General features: G+C 37.1%; 1 protein-coding gene across 15 annotated transcripts in view; it reads right to left on the bottom strand.

The window, feature by feature from the left end:
• Positions 1-23,758, bottom strand: part of Syne1 (spectrin repeat containing nuclear envelope protein 1) — a 430,253-nt gene that overhangs the window by 401,259 nt on the left and 5,236 nt on the right. For all 15 annotated transcript variants that reach the window (XM_063233318.1, XM_023564552.2, XM_013151061.3 and 12 more), the window contains exon 2: positions 20,735-21,000. In XM_063233318.1, coding sequence (XP_063089388.1) covers positions 20,735-20,801 — 67 coding nt within the window. In that variant the 5' untranslated portion in view covers positions 20,802-21,000. The remainder of the gene's footprint in view (positions 1-20,734; positions 21,001-23,758) is intronic.

The raw sequence follows: 23,758 nt of genomic DNA on the forward strand, positions 1-23,758 counted from the left end.
CTTTAAGCCTTTCAGCACCACAATATCTGAAAGTGTTACCTGTCTAGTTAACTTCAAGGTAAGTGTTATATATAAGCCAAGTGAAACGACGATACAGAAAGCACAGTTTTGCAGGACTGTTTTACTATATCACATGAACTTTGTGCTCAGAAAACAACTACTTAAAAAAATTGAACTGAAGAGCTGGGCATAGTGACACACACCTGTCATCGCAGCATGGAAGGCTCGGACAGGAAGATCCCTGGGAGCTCAAGGCCAAACTGACTACCTGGTGAATTCAAGGCCAGCCTGAACTACATAGTGAGGCTCTGTCTCAAAAAAACAAAAAAACTTGAAAGTTAAAATATTTAATTGAAGTTAATCTATTATCTACCCTTCCTGAAAAATTGTACAATCCTAGGTAAAGGCAGCATTATGAACTCGAACTTACTGAAATCCTCGGTTTACCTCACAAAAGACTGGTTCTACAGGACCAGACAATGGCAGAAGCATAAACTGCTTGTCCTTTGTGTCAGAAACATGAGCACTTTCATGTGTCTGGGGAAAATGCGGGCATCAAACTGATAGATAAAGTAAAAATCAATAAAATCACTTAGCATCTTTACAAATCACAGGTATTTCTTTAATGGCATGGAAGACTTTGGCTACATTGAATGTAAAGTGGCGGATTCCATTCACAGTCACTCTCTGAGTTTCTAGATATTTTAGTAAACCAATAGACATCTCAGTTTTAGCAACATGATGATTTCCTGTTAAGCATATGTAGGAAAAACCTTTTTGAAGGCAATAAGATTCACTAAGATGCCCATTCTGGTTTGACTATTGTCTCCTTTGGAAGTCCTGTAATGTTTACAATGCTTAAGTTTTATTGGTCTTGTTCTCTACTGTTTTGTTCAACTTTATAATATCTAATGAGATAGACAATTCTTTTTAAGGAAACAAGAGACATCGTTGATAACCATTGTTGATAACCTTGTACTCTGTTTTACATCATGTGCTATGTCTATCCTTGGTTTTGACTGACAGCTTTGTTTTGCCATATTTGACTTTATTCTCCCCCCCCCCAAAGTAATAAGAACTAAGGAGTAATAAAACCCAAAATGTGTAAATTTTGTTGTAAAAAAGAGAGGGAAAAAAGAGCTCTAAAGGATACAACAGCAAGTGTGTTTAGGGGTGTTAAATAGCTGACTATATTAATGTTTTTGGATCATTGAACACAACTGTTTGCAGTCTCACTGTTTGAATGTCCACTTTGTATTCTTTGATACTGTGATTTGAGCAACTATTTCTAAGATGATAATATGTAATCTATTAACTGGTGATTTCTTACTTTTTTTTTTTGTAGTTCTGTATTACTTGTAATACACCGCTTTTACACTGCTTTGTTTTGTTTTGTGTTTTTCTCTTTTTCCTTTTAAATAAAATTTTTAAAAAAAACCTTAGACATGCATTTTATAGTGACTAAAATTCTCTCAAGTACTTTGTCCTTTGCCTCAAACTTTCTACCTTAGGAAAGTATTACTTTCTACATTAGCATTACATTACATTCTACAGGATAAATATTTGTTGAATTGGATTCAACTCAGTAGCCCAGTTACCTATGTTGCTCAGACTGAGTGGCACAAACTCCAGAGATCCTACCAACATATCCAATTATAGAATGCATGGCTAATGAGACACTTGTAGAGAATCCTTTCTTTTGTGTTACCTACTACAAATACACTCCTAAAAAAGAACTTCAAAATACATGCTTAAATTTGTGATGTCACATTGTAATCAAATGGAAAATTTCTTCTTCTCCTAAAAACCTCCCATTTTTTCCTCTACAGCAATGATAGTGTTGAATACCATTTGCTTTTTATATGACCATGATTCATATGTATATAAATTTTTCTACATATTTCTGAGACTGGGCAGTGATCCATGAACTCTACTTATTTTAGTAACAAAATCACCACATCAATCAGGTGGTGATAAATGATCTACACTTTTATTGCACTTAAAGTAAGAAAAAGAAAATATTTCATGAGGCTTAGGAAGGAAAAAGCTCAGGGTGGGATACTCAGATTCAGGAAATGAATACACGTATTAAAATATTAAACTGAGTCTCCTTTAATTTAATTAAATCACATTTTCTCAGTTTTCTGTAGACTCAATGGTCTCTTAGAAATCACTATCATAATAAGTATGGTTTTATTTTCAGGATTTTCAAAATAGTTTCAAGTGAGCATGGCATAGTCTTAATTTGCACAGTTAAAAGACAGTGTCCCATTTCCGAGCACAACACAAAGGGACAGTGTAGCAATCACCCATCACCAATGACAGCTATGACAACCTCTCAGAGCCTGGATAAGTCTGTTTTTATGCAGAAAGAAGATCAGAGAGGCTAAGCATCAGTAACTTACAAATATATATTCAATATCTGATCCATATGTGACAGATGACCAACAAGAACATTTTGTGACATAATTGATAGTGTCATTTTTCATCTGTCTGTTCTCCCATGCTAGTCCAGATGTTTTGCTGCTCTTCCTCCATGTCACAGTGAGGAACAGAAAAACAGCAAATAGAAGTGATGTCATTGTCTTTTGTAAGAGGTCAGAGGTCTCTTCTGAGTGTTCCATAATAATCAAATCATAAAGTGAAAATGAACATCTGGACTTAATTGTCACCCTTCATGGAGATAAAGAAAACCAATACAAGCACATTTACTAGGATTTTAAATGTTTTCAATAATAAAAATTCATAAAAGAGGAAAATTGTCACTCTAAATTGATTGAAAGCATTCAATGTGAATTCTCATGAATTTCTCAAATTGCCACAGATTTTATACTGGAGAAACCACTGACGAATAATGGGTATTCAAGGCTGCCAAGGAAAATATCACCATAGGCTGCTGTAATAAGCTTTTGGAATACAGAGGAAGAATGCTTTTATGCAGTCCTCTGTGACTCTTCTTATCTGATGGGATTAGTTTATCTCCCACCCACAGGGCTTTCCAAAGCTCCTCCCACTTCCCTCCCTTGCAATGCTGAGCAATCCTACATCAGGGAGGTTATCAGATCAAAGAACTAAAAATATCTTTGGTTCCCAAAGGATTAAAACAAAGAACAATGACAATTCTTGGAATTAGTACTCTGGACATGTTCTATCTACTATGGCCAGAAACTGCATATGGGTGTTTTGTTCCTAATCTTCAGATAAAAATGAATAAACTATAAATAAAACGCATGAGGTTTGTCAAATCCTTTGCTAAGAATCCCCAAACTGCTAACTATAAAATGGATCACTTACATAACTAAGTTTCTGCTGCCTATTGATGGTAAGAATTAAAATCCACTAGCCAGATTCATTTGAGTCACTTGTATTCAAGGATACTGTTTATTTATGTAGCTTCACATTCTATTATCTACTTATTCTATGAATGCAATGACAAGTATCAAATTATGTACATTTTCTATAACACAGCAGGTCAAATAAGATGCTGTAAGTCCACAGATAAGTATTAAGTACACGCAATAATATTTGGTGGGTGCAAGATAAACTAATTGAAAACACAGAATGACTTAAAGAATATGAGAGTACTATGTGGGTTTAGCTAAAAAATAATGTGGGGTTTGAAGAGATTCAATAAATTGTTTGAAATGTTTCTTTTAGTATCAACAAAAGTCAGCAGACCTCATTACTATTAGTCAGGATTGATCACTTTATTAAATGTCGTAGCAGCCTATATGGCCTTAAACCAATTTTAAGAAGAGGATAGTTCTAATGTGGCAAAAATCTTACAATAGGTGACGAAACAAGACAACAGATGGTGAAAGTTTACAAGGAATAAGTGCCACCAGCCAGGTGAGAATGAACAGTGCATCCAGACTAATCTCCCCTCTGCATAAATTTCTCCTAGACACAGCAGCCTCAAATGTACCATACAGACCAGAACATTTCTTCAAATAGAGATAATTATTTTTTAAAAAATTTCTTATAGAAAAATAAACACAAACCTATTTTTTAAGAGTTTCCTCTTTTATCTCATATGGAAAACTAAATGCAAAGTTTTATAAGTAGTCATAATTGAGTAGAAACTCTGGTAACTCTGCACCCTCATGGAAATGTTTGCTTGTTGGCATGTAATATAAAACAGAAATGAATGGATCCACTTAAAATCTGACCCTGTGTGTTTCTTCTGTGTAATGACAAAATTTTAGCTCCACCTTCTGCATTTAGGTCCCTCTTTTTACTTGATTTTGCTTCAGGCAGTCTCAGTTCCCCTTGATGTTCCACGAAATTAAAAGATGAGAAGGAACTGGTTTGCTGCGGAAAATTTTTCCTCTAGATGACTCTTTGTTTCACAAACAAAAGAAAAGAAAAGAAGAAAATATATCATCTGAAGAGCCCCTAGCAATTCAGAAAATGAATTTATTCACTGTGAACTTAAAATCCTTCACTTAAATATAGCTATGGTAGAAATGTTACAATAAAGAACTAAATGTCCAGTATGAACAAATAGTTCCATGTTTTCTTGATAGATGCAATTATCCTTCTCATGCATCTATAGTGTCACAACCGTATGCATGCAGCCATCCATATCAAAGGCAGAAATATCCAGGTGTGGAGGTACACGCCCATAATCCCAGAACTCAGGAGGCTGAAGCAGGAAAAAAGACTGAGTTTGAAGCCAGCCTATGCCACATAGTGAGATCACGCCCAGCATGAACTATATAATGAGACCTTATCTCAAAAACAAACAAACAAACAAAATCCAACAACAAAACAGAAACATGGTTTCATCAACAGGAAGTTAGATGATTAAAAATCAGAAGAGACAAGTGTTTACTGGTTATCTTAAGATAGGATTTATGGATGATGGTGACAGGTATCAAGACCATGAGCAGTAACATAGATAGATAGCCATTAGCTTAATTTAATTGAAAAAACTGAGATTTGCTTCTCTGAGAACTCATTCTTAATCACAACCAAAGAAGAGTGAGGTTGATGACCTGTAATGATCAATGCCGTGCAGATAACCTAGTAGAACCAAAGGAAGCACACAGAAGGTAGTGCATTGCAGCCTACATCTGAAGAGGAGATGTAGCAAGATAAGAATACAAATGTCTTATGTTCCCAAAAGACAAAGACTTGCTGAATAGTTGCAGAGAAAAAATAGTTCAACTAATAGAAAGAGCATTTGAAGCATCCACAGAAAAGATGACAAGTCATTATGCGAAATTCATTCAGAATCCCAAGTGTTCCAGCCTAAGAAATGTTTGCAATGGAAAGCTAACTGGAAGGGCGGTCTGAATAGAGGAAAAACATCATTCAGATTGCCTCCTATGGCTCCATCTCGGCATGTCTAAGCAGGAACAAGGGGAGTGCCCATCCATTCTTCACTGATTCCATACTGAACCCTTTATGGTTGTGTCTAGAAAGTTTCACATGCTTTGCATTGTCTCCGGGGTTCACCTGGTCAACTGCAGCTTGCTTGCTTGGATGGATGGATGCTCCTTATCCTGGCCCCAGTGTCACTCAGCTGGATTGGGTGCTCGTGCTCGTGCTTCTCTAATTAGCGCTAAAGCCTGTCTCTCCTCTTCAATGTGGAAATAAGTTGTTCAGTGCATCTTCTCTCCCAGGTGCCCACATCCCAACCCCTCAATTCTTAGGTTATAGCTCTGATATTGAAATGGGTTGAATTGTATCCCTCCTCAAATTTATATGTTAGGTTCAGAAGATGACCTGTACTTTTGTTCTCAGTCCCAGTACCTCAAATATGACCTTATTTGGAGACAATGTGTTAAGATAACACATTAGGGTGGCATCCAACATGGCTGGCGCCTTTGATAAAAGGAGATATTTGAATGTACTGATACTTGGAAAGGGAAGATAATATGAACACACAGGCTGGCGTCTACAAGCCAAGGAGAGAAGCTGAGATAGACCCTACCCCGACAGCCTCAGAGGACAAATTTTGCTGGCACCTTGATTCTAGCTTTTCAGCCTCTAAATCTAGGAGACAATATGTTTCTATTGTTTAAATCAACAGGTCTGTGGTACTTTTTGATAGCCCAGGCAAAATAACACAGACAAAATAATGATAAGGTAATATTAATTAGTGCTTTCCCTGGGCCTATATTATTTCTTTATTTCAAAACAAAATGCATCTGGTTGTATATATTTTTGATCAAGTTTGGAGATAAATGAAAATTTCTTGTGATCTGAAGCTAAGATCACAGTTCCTTCTTTTTGTTAATATCTCTTGAGTTGTAGGTAGTTGTTATAGGCAGCTGTAGAAAGGAAAGGAAGGCAGGGGAAATGGGATAAAAGGCACTCGGGGATGTGGCTCAGTGGTACAGTGTTTGCCTGGCATGAACAGAGTCTTGGGTTCCAGAGAGAGAGAGAGAGAGAGAGACAGAGACAGAGACAGAGAGAGAGAGAGAGAGAGAGAGAGAGAGAAGAGAGGGAGAGGGAGGGAGGGGGAGAGAGAGAGACAGAGAGAGAAAGAAAGAGAGGGAGAGAGATTAAAAGGGGGTGTACTTTCCTTTCTAGGGCAGCAGGGTAGGCAAGGACTCCTCCTCAGAGGGGCTTGGCTGGAGAGGCAGCCCTTCTGTAGCAACTACAGGGAAAGCCCCTGGACACTCCACGAGGTGAGGGAAACAACAAAATGGGAGGAACAAGAGCCAGGTCAGGGCAGACAAGCAGCACTAGGGCCAGGCAGGCACAGGATCTGTGTGTTTTAGCTTAACCTTGCCAGGAATACAAGGCAGGACCCATTATCTTCAAGGCCTCTCACAACTTCTCACATCCACTCCCAGCACTCACTGATAAGGCGGAGAGATTGAGGGAGCAGGAGAATTAACTTCTCACATCTTCATTGCCTGTACATTATACCCAAGCTGAGAGAATTTTATTTTTGGCTTGTATTCTTGATTTTCAGGCTGTATTTTGCATGATAATGACTAAATCGAACTCAACCACATCCTAGGAAGTGTTATTTTGCAAAATTGTATTTGTGTCACTTTTAAATGAAATGCTACTGATGTTCCTGTCCTGGGCCACATGGGACTCAACCTGACCAAAGGAAACAGCTCCTGACATAAGTTTACTTTCAACACTTCAAGCTGGCTGTAGATTCCAGGAGAATCACTGTATCTGGAGTAAAGGACTAGGGACTTTATCTGAAAACATTTCAAAGTGATGGAAAATTTATCCCAACTTATTTCTAACATTTAAGTCACTAAGCAACCATAACTAGACTTCCATAACCTGGGAAATTTATCTATTAAAATGATTAGGCAGCTAACTATTAAAGGCATAAAAATAATGTTTCTCAAAGAAAAGTTCCTATCAGCCAGCATGGTGACATATGCCTGTAATCCCAGCACTTTACTTTCTCTTTTGAGACAAAGTCTCAGTATGTAGTTCTGGCTGACCTTGAATTCATTATGTGGCATCAAATTCACAATCATCCTCCTGCCTCAGCCTCCCACGTGCTGAGATTACAGACATACACCACCATTCCCAGATAATCCCAGCACTTTGGAGGCTGGAGCATAATGATCACAGAGTTGGAAGCTGAGCTGGAATACACAGTGAGTTCAGGCCAGTGTGGATTGTAGCAAGACTCTATCTCAAAAAAGCAAGCAAAAATAAACAGAAAGATAAATTCATTCAGGAGAAAAAAATTCTGTTTAAATATGACTAATCTTATTTATAATAATCCAAAATTGGACACAATTGAGGATTGATTAGATCACCAAGGATACATAAATAAAACAATATTATTCATTAAGTCAGTGATGATATAAATTTATATTTAGTAATGTGTGAAGATTTGCATAACACATTGCTTTACACAAATACTCCACAAAATATAAAGCAATATCCATGGTGTAAATTTACTGAAAAATACTCCAAAGATAATTCACCAAAATACTCTATCTATCTATCTATCTATCTAATATATAACTCTGTGTAATCATATTGGACAGGAATCAGAATTTTCTATTTTATACTTCTCAATATTGGTTTAATTATTTAAAATATTATTACTATGTATATAATGTGCAGAAATTAAAGTATCTTAATTTTAGACAAAAATTTAAAAAGCCATACAATAGATTTTTGGCTTCAAAAGTCACTGATATAATCACTGATAAACTGTTAAAAGTAATGAATATAGTTTATGAAGAATATTTTTGCTTAAAACATAAAAATATTGCCAGTTTTCCATTTGAACTTATTTCTTCTAGATATCACACACTGTCTGTTTACATTATTCATTAGCTAACCAGTGATGAAGAAATTTAAAAATAGATTCATTTCCCCTCTTAAGTCAGAAAGAACAGCTATTTGGCTTTTAAAGTGCTGACTATTTTTGAGATGTAAAGGGAGGGGTTCATGTTCTGCATCAGTAATCCGACTCATTACATCAACTATTTTGGAAAACAGGAAATAGTTGTATTTATCAAACATATAAAGACTCACATTAATGTGCAGCTAATTACAAAGTGACTGTCAGGAAGGAGCTCACTACAGCTCTTTAGTCTGCTATGCTGTATTTAGGGCTAATTCAACATTTCCATTATAAAACTCCATTTTTGGGGTATCAACAATAAGCCAATTAAAATCAGTTTCAGGTTGAAACTGCACAAAGTTTTTTGGGCAGAAAGTCTTTAAATGGAGAGCACAGAAACAATTTTACTTTTCAGTCTGGAGATTTTGAAAGTTATTTTTGTAGTTGCACTTAAGACTTGGGCTTTTAGTAAGTTAAAAAGATCCTTTTCTTTTTCTTGGAGCTATATGTGCTCATTAAAGTACTGCCTGGTTTTCAATAAAATGAGCAGAATATGCTATTCAAGTAGCCCCTACTTACCCTAAGCCAAAGTTAAAACGTTTAAATTCAGAAAAGTAATAATTACCAATTATTATTCCTAAATGTTTTATTCATGGAACAAGAGCCAGCATTCCCCAGTATAATGAAGAACACGTTAACATTACAAATCTGTGGTATAAATACACCACGGATGCGTGGCAGGGGAGGAAATGAGCAGCCTCACTCTTCCACAGTTCACAGTTTGTGGCTTGGCAGGACTTGGGGAGAAGCAGCCAGTTTGCTGTTTACACCCCAATAACCATCTGGAGTATTGCATGAAAGGCAGCTCATTGGCAGTTTGGTCTGGATGTGACCTAGATCCTAGAACCTGGTGTGAGGATTAAGGTGATGTAAGGCCAGCACCTATGCTGGACAAATAGCACAGCAGTAGTCAGAGAGACTTGGGGACACCTGGCGTTAACCCAGGAGGAAACCAAACCGGCATCTTACAGTCTTCTGATCCCTGTCAAGCCTCCAGAAGAACTTTTAAAGGGCAAAAGAATAGCAACAATATCACTAGCTTCAATGACCCTCAAGGGCCAGGGCACCAGCTTCAGAGTAGATGATCCTTAGTATCCGGAACATAGGAGATGTTCACTTTATCTGCATTACAGAAAAAGCAAAACCTGCTGAATGGTCATTCATGATGGAAGTTTATAAACAAAAGATCAAAATAAATGCAAACAAATATAGCAATCATATGGTTAAATTTTCAAATGAAAAATGTCCTTAATTTTTAATCAATAGATTAATAGTATTTAGTAGGGCAAATGACAAGTTAGAGTAAATAGAAATTATGGAGAAATTTCTGCTTTTTCATAGCCCTCTGAAGCAATAGATAAAAACTGAAGTTATAAGCTAAAGATCCCCCCACTGCTGTCCCTTTCACTTTCTCTCTGTACCCCATTTTCTCTCTCTCTCTCCCTCTCTCTCTCTCTCTCTCCCTCTCTCTCTCTCTCTCTCCCTCTCTCTATTTTTTAGTCTAGTTCACTTCAAAGGCACACTGTAGTAAGGTGGATTTTACTAAACTTCCATCGAACAAACATTTAGAGTACATTTGTCATATTTTGCAAAATTAAAAGACACTGGCTGTGCCTCAATAACTCCAGCCTTGGGGTAAAGTGTTCTAACCCTAAGTGCTGCAGGCTGGATGTTGAATGTTGCCCTAGAGGGTCATGTGTTAGAGAATCAAACCTCAGGGAGGCGCTATCACAAGACCCTGTGACACTTAGAAGGTGGAGCCTTCAGGCACTATGGGTGTCCCTTTGTAGAGGAGCAGGGAATTTCAACCTGTCCTCCTTCTCTTTGCTTTCCGGTCATGAGATGAGTGGTTTGTTTCTTGTACTCCCCCACCATAATAGCTGCTTTCCCAGTCAACCAAAGCTGCACCCCAAGACACTTGATCTGCAATGGAACCTCTAGAACTATGGACCACAACACATTTTTTTATCCTGATAAGTTAATTGCCTCAGTTATTGTTGTAATGAAAAGCTGACTAATACAAATGGTAAATATAGTTTATAGTTTTTTGTTTAACTTTGAAGTGGAGTACAATTATGTTGCCATGACAGTCTTAAAGTAGACTCAAGTGATCCTCCAGTAGCTGGGATTTCAGCCATGCACCATCATGCCTGGCTTGTAAATATTTATAATATGTAATGGGGTTTTTATATGATTTCTCCAAGACATTAAAGAATATTCACTAGTATATGAATATCAGTTTATCCCAAATTCTCTCAGAATTTAGAGTCCTTCAAGTAGCTAGTGATTACCTTGGTTTATCACTGCACTACTCAGGATTTCTGTCACTTCATTTGCAAAAGTAGAACACTAAATTATGAAGTGTAAGTCCCTTCCAACCTAAGTAGTTTTGTATTCCCATGAAACTTTTGAAAATACAAAGTAACAAGTGAAGAAAACATAAAAATCTTCCAAATATGTCACAAATAAAATTCTTTCTTAGCTTCATTATTATTGTATACATAGTAAGTATTATTTGGAAAATGAATAATTTTATTATACAAGTGAGATAGTATTTTGTAGAAAACAGACATAAAATCAAATAGATGTGTTAAAGAATGTTATTCTGATTCACACAAGCTTTCTATCACTTTGCTATTAGATTTATTATATATAGATGTCAACCTACAATAAGTATAGTAAGAAAGCAGTTTCTTAACATTAGATTGTAAAATGACCTCAGAAAAACTGTTTCTTTTGGAGAACCATAAATTTGGCAATCTTTCCCAAGGAAGTCTTCATGCCTTTTGACTTGCAAATGCAAGAGCTATGCACTTTTTAGGGATTTTTCACAACTTCACAAAATAAGATAAAATCAAGAGACAAATTTTCCACATGTCTTTTTACATGCCATATATCAGATTTCTTACAAACTTAACTCTAGAGTTAGTGATTATGGGGACAGAGAAAATGAATGCATATAATTAGCATAAATATATTCCAAAATAAGCAAAGTAATTGCTGGCGTCTCATCATCATTCCATATCACTTAATGTTTTTGGTGGGAAATAAAATGTTAACATAATATTCAAAATGAGCTTTACTTTTGGAGAAATTTATGGGTGAGTTTTGATTCACTAAATGATCATCTGAACCCAGAAAGATAAGGTTAGAGGTAATAGTTAGGTCCCCAAGTGATCAGAGCTTTTAACTCACAGTAAGACTGGCTAAGGAGGACTAGTTTTCAGTTCTGTCACAGGGGTTTGCGATGGGAGTGAGGCAGTGTTTGCACTGCTCTTTTAGAACAGACTGATTTCAGATTAAACTATGAAACAGTTAAGGTTCTCTTGATGTTTGGTTTTCTCTCGTCTTCATTCTTTTCCAACTCTTTGGTGACAGCCTAAAGTCTTCAAGGTCCTAAGACCTCCAGAGTATGCCTGGCTTTCATGGCTGGCTTCACAGTTATATGAAAAGATCATGGTGAGCTGGGTCTTCAAACTTGAGAAGAGTAATAGGGAAGGGAGAAGAAGGGGAAGAGAGATGGAAGGCTGTGTTAAGACAGTGAGATCAAGGCTGGCTTGAGTGGAGTGACCGGTATCAGAGACTGAAGCCCACACAGTCTATAGGGGTTAGTATAAATGAAGGCAGGAAGATCTGTAGAACTAAGACAGTGAAGATCCTTCCAACCATCAGTCTAACCTGAAGGTATTGGCAAGTTATAGAGAAAAGGATGCCACGAAGTGATATTCTGAGAGATCTCTTGCTACAGTACACAGGGCACATGTAGTTGAACTCCCAGGTTTGGGGATATCCTACATGAATTCCACCTTTTTCATTGACCATTGAAATAGTGAATACTCAGCCACAATTAGATGAAAGAAGATAATACGTCGAAACTCTCAGAAGAGTAAAGAAATTCAAAATATAGGCTGTGGATAGGTAAATTGTGCAATTCTTGGCAAAATGGACACTGGTTCATCATATATAACAACAGATAGCAAAGATGAGCACAAAGGGCTTCAGTAAAAACTAGATAATTTCTGGGAAGCTCAAAGCTCTTCCTGAGCCAGAGAAGAAGTCAATAGAATTTTAAAAACTAAAGAGATAAAAGGGATTCAAATGTCACGGGAACAATGCACGTTACACACCAAAGAGACAGGAAGAGAACAAATTTAGGGCAATTGAATAATCAAGGTAAAAGATTTTTTAAAATGGGTGGAGAAGGGTGTTTACTAAACATTAAAGATTAATATCAGTAGAGGAAGGAATTGTTTGTTTTTAATCCAAGAGGTCATTGTGAACAATGGCAGCAATTAAAAAAAAACAACATAGGTTACCACAGAAACCATTTTTAAAATACTTTAGCAAGTTTCATTACTTCTGGAGAACTCAAAATCATCCACGGATCCTGTGGTGCTGAATTTATTTGGGCAGTCACCAACTTCCTTCAGGTGTTTCCATTCACTTACTTGAAAATAAACAAAACACCACTTGCCAGTCCTCAGCATCACAGCAAAGCAGCATATATTCTTGCACAGAAGCTTATCAACCACTTAAATGAATGTATGTCTGAGTACCTGTGGTTAATAATTGCTTAAACTATGGAATATCACTCAAAGATTAGAAACTAGGTTCCTAGATTTTTAGGTGGTAATATATGAAAAGAACATGTAGCATCCTCACCAGCCCAAGCTGAGAAAAAATAAAAGAGAAAAATAGTATCCTAAGATATGAATTGTTTTTGTTAACTCTCATAAGATAAGTGAGAGATATATCTCATGAAATTTGGTGTCATAATTCTTCTTTACTGATGTTTATTAAATTGTACACATCAGTAAAACTCTAAGGATGTGGGCGCCTGTATAGTCTTCATCCATTTTATGGAGGCCAACTTAATCTCCCAAGTCAGATCCAAGACAGGCAGAACTGGACAGCGCCCAGCAAATGACTGATACAGCTTCCCCAATGCAAACACAGTTGTCCTGGTCTAGTTGCAGTACATTTAGAGGGTGTCTTGAATGAAAAGAAATCCCGCAGTCTTTTCAGTGTTTCAGATGATTCCAACACCTGTGATGTCATACTTTCTCTTTTCATGTAAAACTGTGTCCTACAAGAGCTAATTAAACGATGACCTATGAAAAGAAAACCAATGTCACTGGCTCAGTAAGACTCTAAAAGATGAGAAGGACTGATACTAGTTTTGCTAGTGGAAAGAATCTAGAAGAATTATAATCAAGGGATGAAAGGAGAGATATTTGAGAGGAGATGTATAGAGTACAGGAGAGATATGACAGTCACACACAGAAGTCTAAAAAGTCATAATCAGGAGCATAGATTTCAGCCTTAGTTCATAGTAGAATCCTGAGCTCTATAAAGATAAAAGATCACACATGACCAGAGAAAGAGACATTTTGGCTTCATGTCTCATTTTTGGTTGATAGCTACACAAAGCATAGAATTATCTTTAATAAGTTCTTAAGGAATTGCTCTTATTCAATTGACTCTTGAGAACTCTGTGACTCCAGCTCCTTTGGGGGAAAGCAGAAAGCCACTCTTCATTCTCCCAGAGATGATTTCAAAATAATGGGCTCATGCAATTGCACCTGCTCAGGCCTGATACTTATATGAAATGTCCATGATCTTTCAGCTACTAAGCACCACAAAACAAGCACCTGCAGACATTAGCATTAAACAGAGTTGATCCCTGCCACTTTGCACTCACTCTTCCCGTGGCTTCCAGACCTCTCCTCTCTTCTTTCTTCCTCCTACAATTGATGTAATGTCTTAATCGCACATGTGGAGTTCTTGACCTTCTCCATCCCTATAATGTTGAATGTTCTACTCAAACTGCTTCTTTTTTCCATCTCACTTCGGTGATATTAACTTATCCCACAACTTTAAATACTATTCCTGTGTTGAGTTTTATATTTGTACTTTTTTTTCCTAGCTGTGGATTCTCCCTCTATTTGTACACTCATTCTTTCTGGGATGGCTACAAAACATCCAGCATGTAGTTTAGTCTGGACTTGAACTCAGTATGTAGCCCAAGCTGGCCTCAAACTCACAATGATCCTCCTGCCCCAGCCTCCGGAATGCTGGGGTTACAGGCATGCACCACCATGCCTGGAGAAGCTCTGGCTGTTTTTCTTCATCACTATTTGCTCTAATTGTCTTTTCCAATGACAGAATGAATAACTAAAGGGCCAACTTTCATCCTTTTCTCTCATACATCACATCCAAATCAGCAGCAAATTATTTTGTTCATGCTTTCAAAAAACATCTTGAATGCTGTGTCCTTTGTTCCCCATCTACTGTTCGATGCCTATGCACAATTATCTCTTCCTGGTTCCCTAGCTTTAGCTATGGAAAATCAACAAGATATTTTCATTATATTGTAACTACTCAACAACTATTCACAAAGCTTCACATTATGAAATGCACTGTGCTAGACAGTGCAGAGGTCAGTAATGAGAAATTGACCCATTTTCTACTCTCTGTGTTTTATACAATGGGTGAATTGGACACATACATGTAACATATTGCAAAGCAACACTAGATAACAGCTGTGATAGGGCTGCAAATTGCTAGAGGGATTTATAGGGAGGGGAGAGAATTTTTTGTCATTTTGGTTACACAGCCTTCACTGAGGAATTGCATTTCAATTAGACTTTGAAAATAAGTCCAATTAAGGAGCTCTGAGATGAGCTCATTTCTGAAGGTGCCCCAGAATGAGACAATGTGTCTGAGCATCTTCAGAGCCTGGCAAATAGTGTCACTGGTTTAAATACAGGCATGCAGGCGTGATTGCAAAACAGCAAATGTCCACAATTTTTAAAAAATATACTACTGTGAAAGATATATTGCCATTAATTCCCACACCTATCCCATTCTTGTCATTTTCTGAAGCAGCTCTGGAAGTCCTCTTTCCTGAGTATCTGTAGTTGTGCTGTTGTGGATGTTTGCATATTCTGAAGTGATTCAAATGTTTACTTTTTCTGGTCCTTTTGACTTTGGGGAAGATTTAGATGTCAAATGATACCACATCTGTAGTAAGATGAATGAGAACACACCAGAATCTTTTTATGAGCCTGCCTTTCTGGCTACCACTCAGCAGCAGCATTCACTGGATTTTTTTTTAATCACACTTCATAAAGATACTCATGGAATAGTACTCATAGACGTCCAGAACAGCCTCAAAAACTGGCAAGAAATGATGGGACAAGTGTGTTTGAAGCAAGTGAGGGTGTTCTGAAAGGAAATGTGACTTTTATTGTAATAATTTATAAATTATATATTCATTGCATAGTTTAATTGCACTTTGCATATATGGACTATCAAAATGTTAAACTGTCTTGTGAAACTTTAACTGGGAAGGTCAAGGACAATTTTGTTATGTATGCTACACAAGTAGTAAAAGGAGTGAAAAGAAATCACACCGAGGGACACTTCCGTTTTATGTGTAGACTGACACTCTTCCTTTAGGGCCTGTCACACACTATGTCAAGTGCAATCAATTCTAGCTGTATTCCATATCAATCTATTTGCACAAACATACTCTTGAATTAATTTGATTTACATTTATCTAATTGACACAGTGTTGGAATTGGTAAACTTTTGTTACTTTTGTTCTCTGTTTTCTTCTATTTGACAAGCAGTATTATGTAGGTCCCTAAAGACCAAAAGGTCCAAGGCACTTTCCCAAATAGCACAATGAATGAAACAGCTCTGTACACAGAAGGGTTTGTAGGGCAGGGGATTGTATGGAAGTAAAGTCTTTAGTACATAAGGAAAGATACTAACATGGAATCTATCCTTGGGAATGAAAATTCATTTATAGTACTGTTTTTGTAAGAACAGCACATGCACGCACGTATGCACACACACACATATCTGAATCAGTATAATCATGCATTCAGGCAGAGTGTATGTTCTTAAAGTGGTTGTATATTGAAAACTTTATTTTGATTAAAAAGAGAACTCAGATATTTCTTAAAATTATATCAGATGAAACAAGACCCTCTTAAACAGTTTCTTTGACAAAACTAATTTTATCTTCAATTAATTAATGGAAGTGTTATAATTTATTCATTTTTCATCAAATATTTATTTAGTGATAATGTTTCAAAATATACAGAAGTTATTCTTGTTTTGTGTCAGTTTAAATTTGAGGTATTGTCACACATCATTCATGTAAAAAGAGAGAGATTAAGCCCAAAGGAGAATTTCAGCCTAAATAAAATTAATGGGATTTTGACATAGTTTTATGGTTTCATAAGAAAGGTCGTTAAGACAGAGTAATAAAATATAAAACACAATCTCTTAGGGCACTATACAAAATTAGAAGATGGCAGAGTATTCTTTCCTAAGCTGTACTTATAGCTACTGACTTTAAACCACAAGAAAATTATGCTTCTATTATTTTCTAATATTTTAGTCCTTTTTAAACAAATTATGTTAGTTTGAGGCTTTCTCTTATGGTGCAAATAAACTTATAGTAAATACTCTATTTAAACAAAAATATTTACAATTTCCCATAAGAAGATTAAGAAGAGGCCATGATTATCTTTTACTAAATAGTTAACAGATTTCATAGATGTATCTCCAGTGGTAAAAATGTTTATCTTTCTTAGTTTTCCTTTAATCAAGGACTTGGAAATCAAACTTTGATCTTGCTGAAGATCATGCTACTTTTTTATTAAACTACTCTGTTAAGACACTGTTCCGTTCCCTGTTGCTTTTTTTCTGCCATTTTCCACTTGCATTTATGTCACCCTATCAAACAAGGATTAACACTGATATTAATCTAAAAATCTATGAAGTTTAATATATTGTGTTCAAATGAAAATTGGTTGGTAAAAAATCAGTCAACAAATACTTTTAAGTGAATGGAATTCAGAAACACTATGAAAATTTACAAAGAAGTCTCAAATATTGTCAGTTTCTTTAAAAATTTATAACCTGAAAAATTATTTTCTTAGATATGACCTAAATCTAAAGTGATTCCATCTAAATCTAAACCATCTATTAAATGGATCTCTCAGCATTTAAAAGCAAAAAATAGACACACTAATTAGGTGCATTTAAAGATTAATATCTTTATATTACACTGTTTTCCTGCATTTGCTTTTAAGCCTCTATTGAAATTGATTAAAGTTACAGAAACGTTCATTATTCTTATGAGCAAATGAAACTCCGCACTGCAGTCTGACAGTTCATCCATAATTCAGGATCTCAGCCTAAAACATTATGCTCAAGCAAGCACAAATACTGGCAAAGGTGAGGTATTGAGCTGTTACAATAGCAACTAAATTATGTAGCAATCTGTGTGTGTGCTTGAATTTCTTATCATTGGAAATAAAAATTAAAAGCAGAAAAATAGTCAACAAATATATTTACACACTAAATAAGCTAGCTAATAATGCCAAGTTGTCATTACTTAGAGCTGCATGCTCTTTATTACTTATTCATGGTTCTAAAATCCAAGAAAGGGAAAAAATAAAACTATTATCTACTCATTATCTATCCAGGCAAATGAGAAGACCACAAAGAATGTTCTTATGGACTTGAACTTTGAAAATAGCAAATGTGGTTCTATTTAAGCTAATAGAGATTTATCTTTCCTCAGTTGTGTTAATTAGTTGGGCAATTATGTCAGTCCCAGATTTATTAGGATATTTGTCACCTGTATAGAGATTATAGCAGGTAAGCAAAGCTTCTAAAAAGCCTTGACAGATGACAGGTCTCGGCTGTCTGGAAGGGCTGACCCTGTTTAGCAAGGAACAGCAGTACAGAGCAACAACTGTTCTCAGGAAGGAGAGCCAGAGAGCAGCGCCTAGGCAGGGAGTCAGAGGATGACCCAGCAGATCGGTCTGTCAACAGGCACGCCCACCAGATCACCTTCACCTCCTGCCACGTGCCATCATGGATGCAGCCTAGATGGGTCCCACTTTACAGCATTGCAGACCTTACTTTTGTGGCCATCAATAATCTATCTACACAGAGTAACTGGTGGTCAGAATTTTATCTTTTCTGAATTATACGGCTTACTGTTCTTTTATAAGTATTCTGACTTGCAATTTTTCTTTTGTAGAATACAGTAAGAATAGTCACTTCGTTCTGTAATAAACTGGCTGGTTTTATACAACAGTAAATATGTTAAGATCATTAACATTCTTCTAAAAATCTGGATAATTAGAAAACACTGGCTACAGTTGGTGATACATATCTATAACCTCAGTAGATCAGAAGGCCGAGGCAGGAAGATAGTGAGTTGATGGCCAGCCTGGGCAATTGAAGACCCTGCCTCAAAATTAAAAATTTTTTAAAAGTTCCAAGGATGTAGCTCAATGAGAAGTCCCTGAGTTCAATACCAGAAAAAGAAAAGAAAAAGGAAGAGAAGAGGAAAAGGAAAAGAGAAAGAGAAAGAAAGAAAAAAGAAGAAAGGAAGGAAGAATGAGAGAAAGAAAAACAGGGCAGGGAGGAGAGAAGAAGAAAGGAGAGAACAGGAGAGGAAAAAAGTTGGAAGAAAGATGTGCAACAAATTATCAGTCTGTGCCTTCTCATTCAGTGTTCTGTGACCATTTCATAGCACGCTTTACCCCGGGATTTACAGACCGTGAGGATTATCTAGACATTATTTCGATGAGCCTCGAAACGCAGCGCTGGGGGTGTGGAGGCCGAAGGGCCACTGCGCTCGGAACATTTGGATGCACAGATGTTAAACAGGGCATCTGCTGTCCTGGCCTCGTGTGGGCAAGGGTTGGGGCTCCAGCTCTTTCTTTCACTTGGCACATTTCTCAAGGAAACTCAGGTAGACACCATTATAAAACACGTAAGACAAAGCCCGGAGGCATCAGTCAGTACCCTTCTGTCTCCTCTCATCAGTAACTTGTGCTTTACTGAAAGGACTTCCATTCCAACAAGGAAGAGAAAGAAAAGCAGAGTGCGTGGAGCACAGCATCTCATTCTGATTCAGTCCTTTCAAGTGTTCTCTTTACCACTGTCCTTTACGTGCTTGCACTTCATCCTGAGAAGTTCCACACTTAACAAACTTAGAGAGATTTGCTCTATGATTTGAATTATCTTCCTTTATTTTGGTAAGGAGCTTGTAGGTTTCCTTTCCATCATTCATAGACAAGACCACTGAGGGATAAAACGGTTCAGTAACTTGCCCTAAAGCAAACAGAGAAAACCCAAAGGAATAAACTCCAAATTCAGTGCTCCATCTACCAAAATCAAAACGTACAACTTCAATTTAAGATCCCTGGTACAGAACACATCCAGAGAATTGGAGAAAGGGTCTATACCAGTACATTCAACAAAATCAGTTATTTTTGTTGAGGTGTCACAAATTAACCTGGGGAAGGTGAGCAGAAATAAGGGTTCACCTGAGTCAGAACTTTTTGGTAATTTGGGGTGGCGGGGTTGCGGGGGAGTCTTCTCTGACATAGGAATTGATCTGGACCTAGCCAATTCCTGATTTTCTATATCTAAGAGCCTCTTCTGCATCACAAATATCCAGATTTAAGAGTTTGGTTTGTATTCTGAAAGTCAAAAACTTTTAAGTGGAATTTATTGCTTTGCTCTTAAGATCTATTAGAAACAAACAAACCAGGTTCCTAACAGGTTAATATAATAGCCATAGTGCAAAACCAGAATGATAACTTGTTAAAAGACAAACTATAAGTTTATTTTTCAGCTTTCTTGATAGACATGAGAGAAAAATCATTCTAAATTTGGAAATTTTGTATCCTAAAGGCATATATTAAAAGCATGGGAGAGGTGCCATTGGAATTATGAGCAAGAAACAACACTTTAATATAGCTACAGGAGATAATTAGGTTTTTCATGATAATTAATTTTATGGTTTAAAAACTATAGAGGTTTAAAGAAATTTCACAAACAGGAGTTCACCTATGAGTTGTTACAACATTTCACTGTTAATTCTCTTCTAGAAGACGGTTTGCCTTTAACAGAAAGAGCATCAGCAAAGGATGCAGTACCATGCCATCCATCCCTAACCATGAGTGCCATCACACCATTTCCTGTCTCAGAGCCTTGGGTCACTGGCTTATTGTCAATGGTATTCTCAATAGGCAGCATCAGTACATTTGTCAGTGGCTCTGCTTTCCTAACTAGACCCTAAAAGATCATTAAGATCACCTTACTTCAGACATCAACAGCATAAAAGAGAGTGATGTCTTTGCCTTTCCTTTCTACACAAAGAGGACAGCATCTTAAGGCAACACATACTCATTTGAAAACACTAGAATAAAAGACATTCACCCCACTCTTATAATTCCATAAAATTGAATAAAACATAAGCAGTTTGATGGATTTTATAGTGAAGTTGGTATTCAAATTTAAAAATATACTTTTTAAAAAACACTCTGAAATATATGCTCTTACCTTGCAGCCTCTGCATCACATTGGCGATGTCCCGAGGAGACCTTGAGGTTGTCCGGGAGGCTGCCATGGTCCCTCATGTAGCATGAACCAAACGCTGGGAATTCTTCCCCCAATTAGGTGAAGGTCTGTGCCACTCCAGAAAGCATGGAACTTGTCTTGATTTGCCAAGTCACAAATGAATCCTGGGCACTAGCAGCAATCGAGGAGAACACATTCCCACAGGTGGAACAACTTCTTCTCCCAAGGTGACTCTCTTAAGTGAAGTCCTGAAAACAAAACAGAAAAAGTAAAATATTACAAAAAAAACTTACAGAGGTCACAATAGTACTAAAAGAACCCTCTTCTTTCTATTAGAAAGATTCATTATCAAGTGAAGTAGCTAATATGAAAAACACAAACTACTATGCATGTGTTAGAAACTTGATATTTGATTGGCCATAAAACAAAATTAGTTGATGAAAAGAGAAGTGCTCATATTTATTTAACGTTTTCTTTTCAAATTATAAACTTTAGTAAGCTATGTCTTAAAATTCTGTGTTCTGTTTCTCAGTATTCACAGGTTCTGTTTTCCATGCTATTTTAGTTTTTTGCACACATATTTTGTTGGGTTTTACTGCACACTTTTCATGAATGAGATCACATTCTACCCCTACTAACAATTTAATTAATTAAAGTGATATAAAAGTCAGAACTATTTCATTCTAAAATTTTGACTTTCAAATAATCTAATTATAGAAGACAAAATGAGTCTGTTAGTCTTTCTCTTTTCCTTCACTATGCAGAAAGACTCCAAAGTAATTTGTAAAGCTGGGGCAGGGGTGGGTTAACCAAAGAGCACATTGTCCTTCTAACTTTTTTTTGAATTCTCTGCTTTTGTCAAGTATAACTGCTCTGGACCAGAGTGGTAAAAAGAGATAGGTGAGTCACTGGTGAAATCTTGACACTGAGAAATGTAATTTGAACAAGGTTTTCTTAACTCCACACTTAGCTAAACAGGTCTGGCCATCAACAAAATAATTTGAGACAAGAGAAGGGTGAATAATGCATCCAGAGAAAGAAGCAACCACTGGACCGTACTGAGGAGGTCTGTGGGAGAGCGATACTTTATTAAAATCCTATTTAATCTCTATAAATTGATGATGCTGATGGAGAAAGACATGAAAGAGGGTAGGGGAAAAAGAAGCAAGTCTAAAGCAAACGTATGACATCTGTGTGGGAAGATATACACGCTTGAAGGAAAAAAATATGAGGAGTTTATGAATACTATAAAATTATATTATCTAAATATGTAGTCTTTAAGGCAGTATTATTTATTAAAGGTTGGAGAAGTCATACAAATTATCATGTTATTACAAATTGAAATTGATTTTAAATGACATAATTAATACTTTAGTCTGTGGTCAGGACACAGAAATGCAAAACAGAAAACATGCTTTCTGAGTGACTACCTAAAAAGATAGATGCAAAACACTGAACGCTGCTGCTCAGTCTTGTACTGCATCAAGAAAAGATACTAGGGCAAGAAAAGCTGTTCATTCTGCTGGTCAGGCTGCAAGGATGTACTGAATAGTGTCAGGCGGTAAGAAGGTGTTAGAAGGCTTCTCCTGACTATTCACTAGAACTGGGACGCAGTATTAAGGTCTTCTAGGCTGGAGAATCACCCCTCTGTGGGTGGCTCCACAAGAAATTCTCGGGGGAAATAATTACTGTGGCCTGTAGTTCTAACAAAATTGTGTGCCCATTAGCAGTCTGTGTCTCTTGGGGAAAAACATTCTGCCTGCCTACACACCAAGGCTACCTTAACCTGGAAGACTCAGAGAATGAGAAATGCCTAAGAGACCTTACTGGCTCCTCCAGGCTGTTAGATAGATAGATTATGTAAATTCAAGAATATAACTTTCTGAAACCTACCTGTGTGTGGCTATCTACCTACATATCTTTTTTTTATTGTGATCATTTATTTGCATTCATGCTGACTAGAGGTAAGGAAAGAAATTCACCTCAGTCCCATACCAGGCACTACACAGTACCGGAGTTCACAGATGATTAGGACATGCCTCCATCCTCAGTCAAGAGTCGTAGGACTAAAAGGAATTGCTGTAAGTTACTGTATTGCAGACCACTCTACCTTCTTCCAGATCACATTTATGTCATATATGACCTCAGCTGTCTGCCCTTTTTTCCCTTCCCTTCCCTTCCCTTCCCTTTACTCCTCCCCCACCCCATTCACCTCCACCCCTTCCTTCTCCTTCCCTCTTTTCTCCTCTCTTCTTCTCTTTTCACTCTTCCACATTAAACTCAGAACTTGCCTGCTCATGTACAGGCATCCAGTCTTAAAACCACAGCACAACCAACATGTTCCTCATGCCTGAGATCGGTACTGGCATTATAGAGGTGAATACGGCATAGGATATGTTTTTGAGGAGTTTAGAACATGGTAAGAGACACAACATAGAAAACATAATTCAGAAAATCCAAGAATGAGTTCCACTATGTGACAGAGGAATGTGAAGGGCAGGGTCAAGTCAATTTGATGTCCTGGAAGAGTGTTCTGGGGAAAGCACTTAGCACCTGAACGGAGTTTTGGTAAGTGAGTGAATTAGCGTTAGGTAAAAAATCTGGAAGGTGCTTTACAGGCAGAGGGACAGCCTAGAACAAAGGCAGGAGTGTGAGAAACAGCATGACTTGCATGCGAAACTGTGAACAGTTCAAACTGAAGGTCTCTACCAGATGTTGTTCTGGTGGAGGGCGCAGTGGGGTGCTGGAGGGCCCCCCAGACACCCTGCTCAGAAGCATGGTTCTTGTTACTCCAGAAGGCAAAGAGAAATTTGGTGGCCTTAGACTCAAAGTGAGAAGATATAATTTGACTTGATAAAAACAATTCTGAAGGTATAATTTGGATTTTATATGAGGCAGGCAGGCTAGAAGATCCAGGAAGATGAGTTAGGGAGGTGTTTTAGGAATCCTAGGTGGAGATATGAAAGACTCAAATCAAATACAGGAAACAGAGTAGAAGGCTGAAGC

The sequence above is a fragment of the Cavia porcellus genome, unplaced genomic scaffold (genome assembly GCF_034190915.1).
Source record: "Cavia porcellus strain 051 isolate PalLab524CR breed Dunkin Hartley unplaced genomic scaffold, mCavPor4.1 scaffold_22, whole genome shotgun sequence".
In the NCBI taxonomy this organism is placed as follows: Eukaryota; Metazoa; Chordata; class Mammalia; order Rodentia; family Caviidae; genus Cavia; species Cavia porcellus.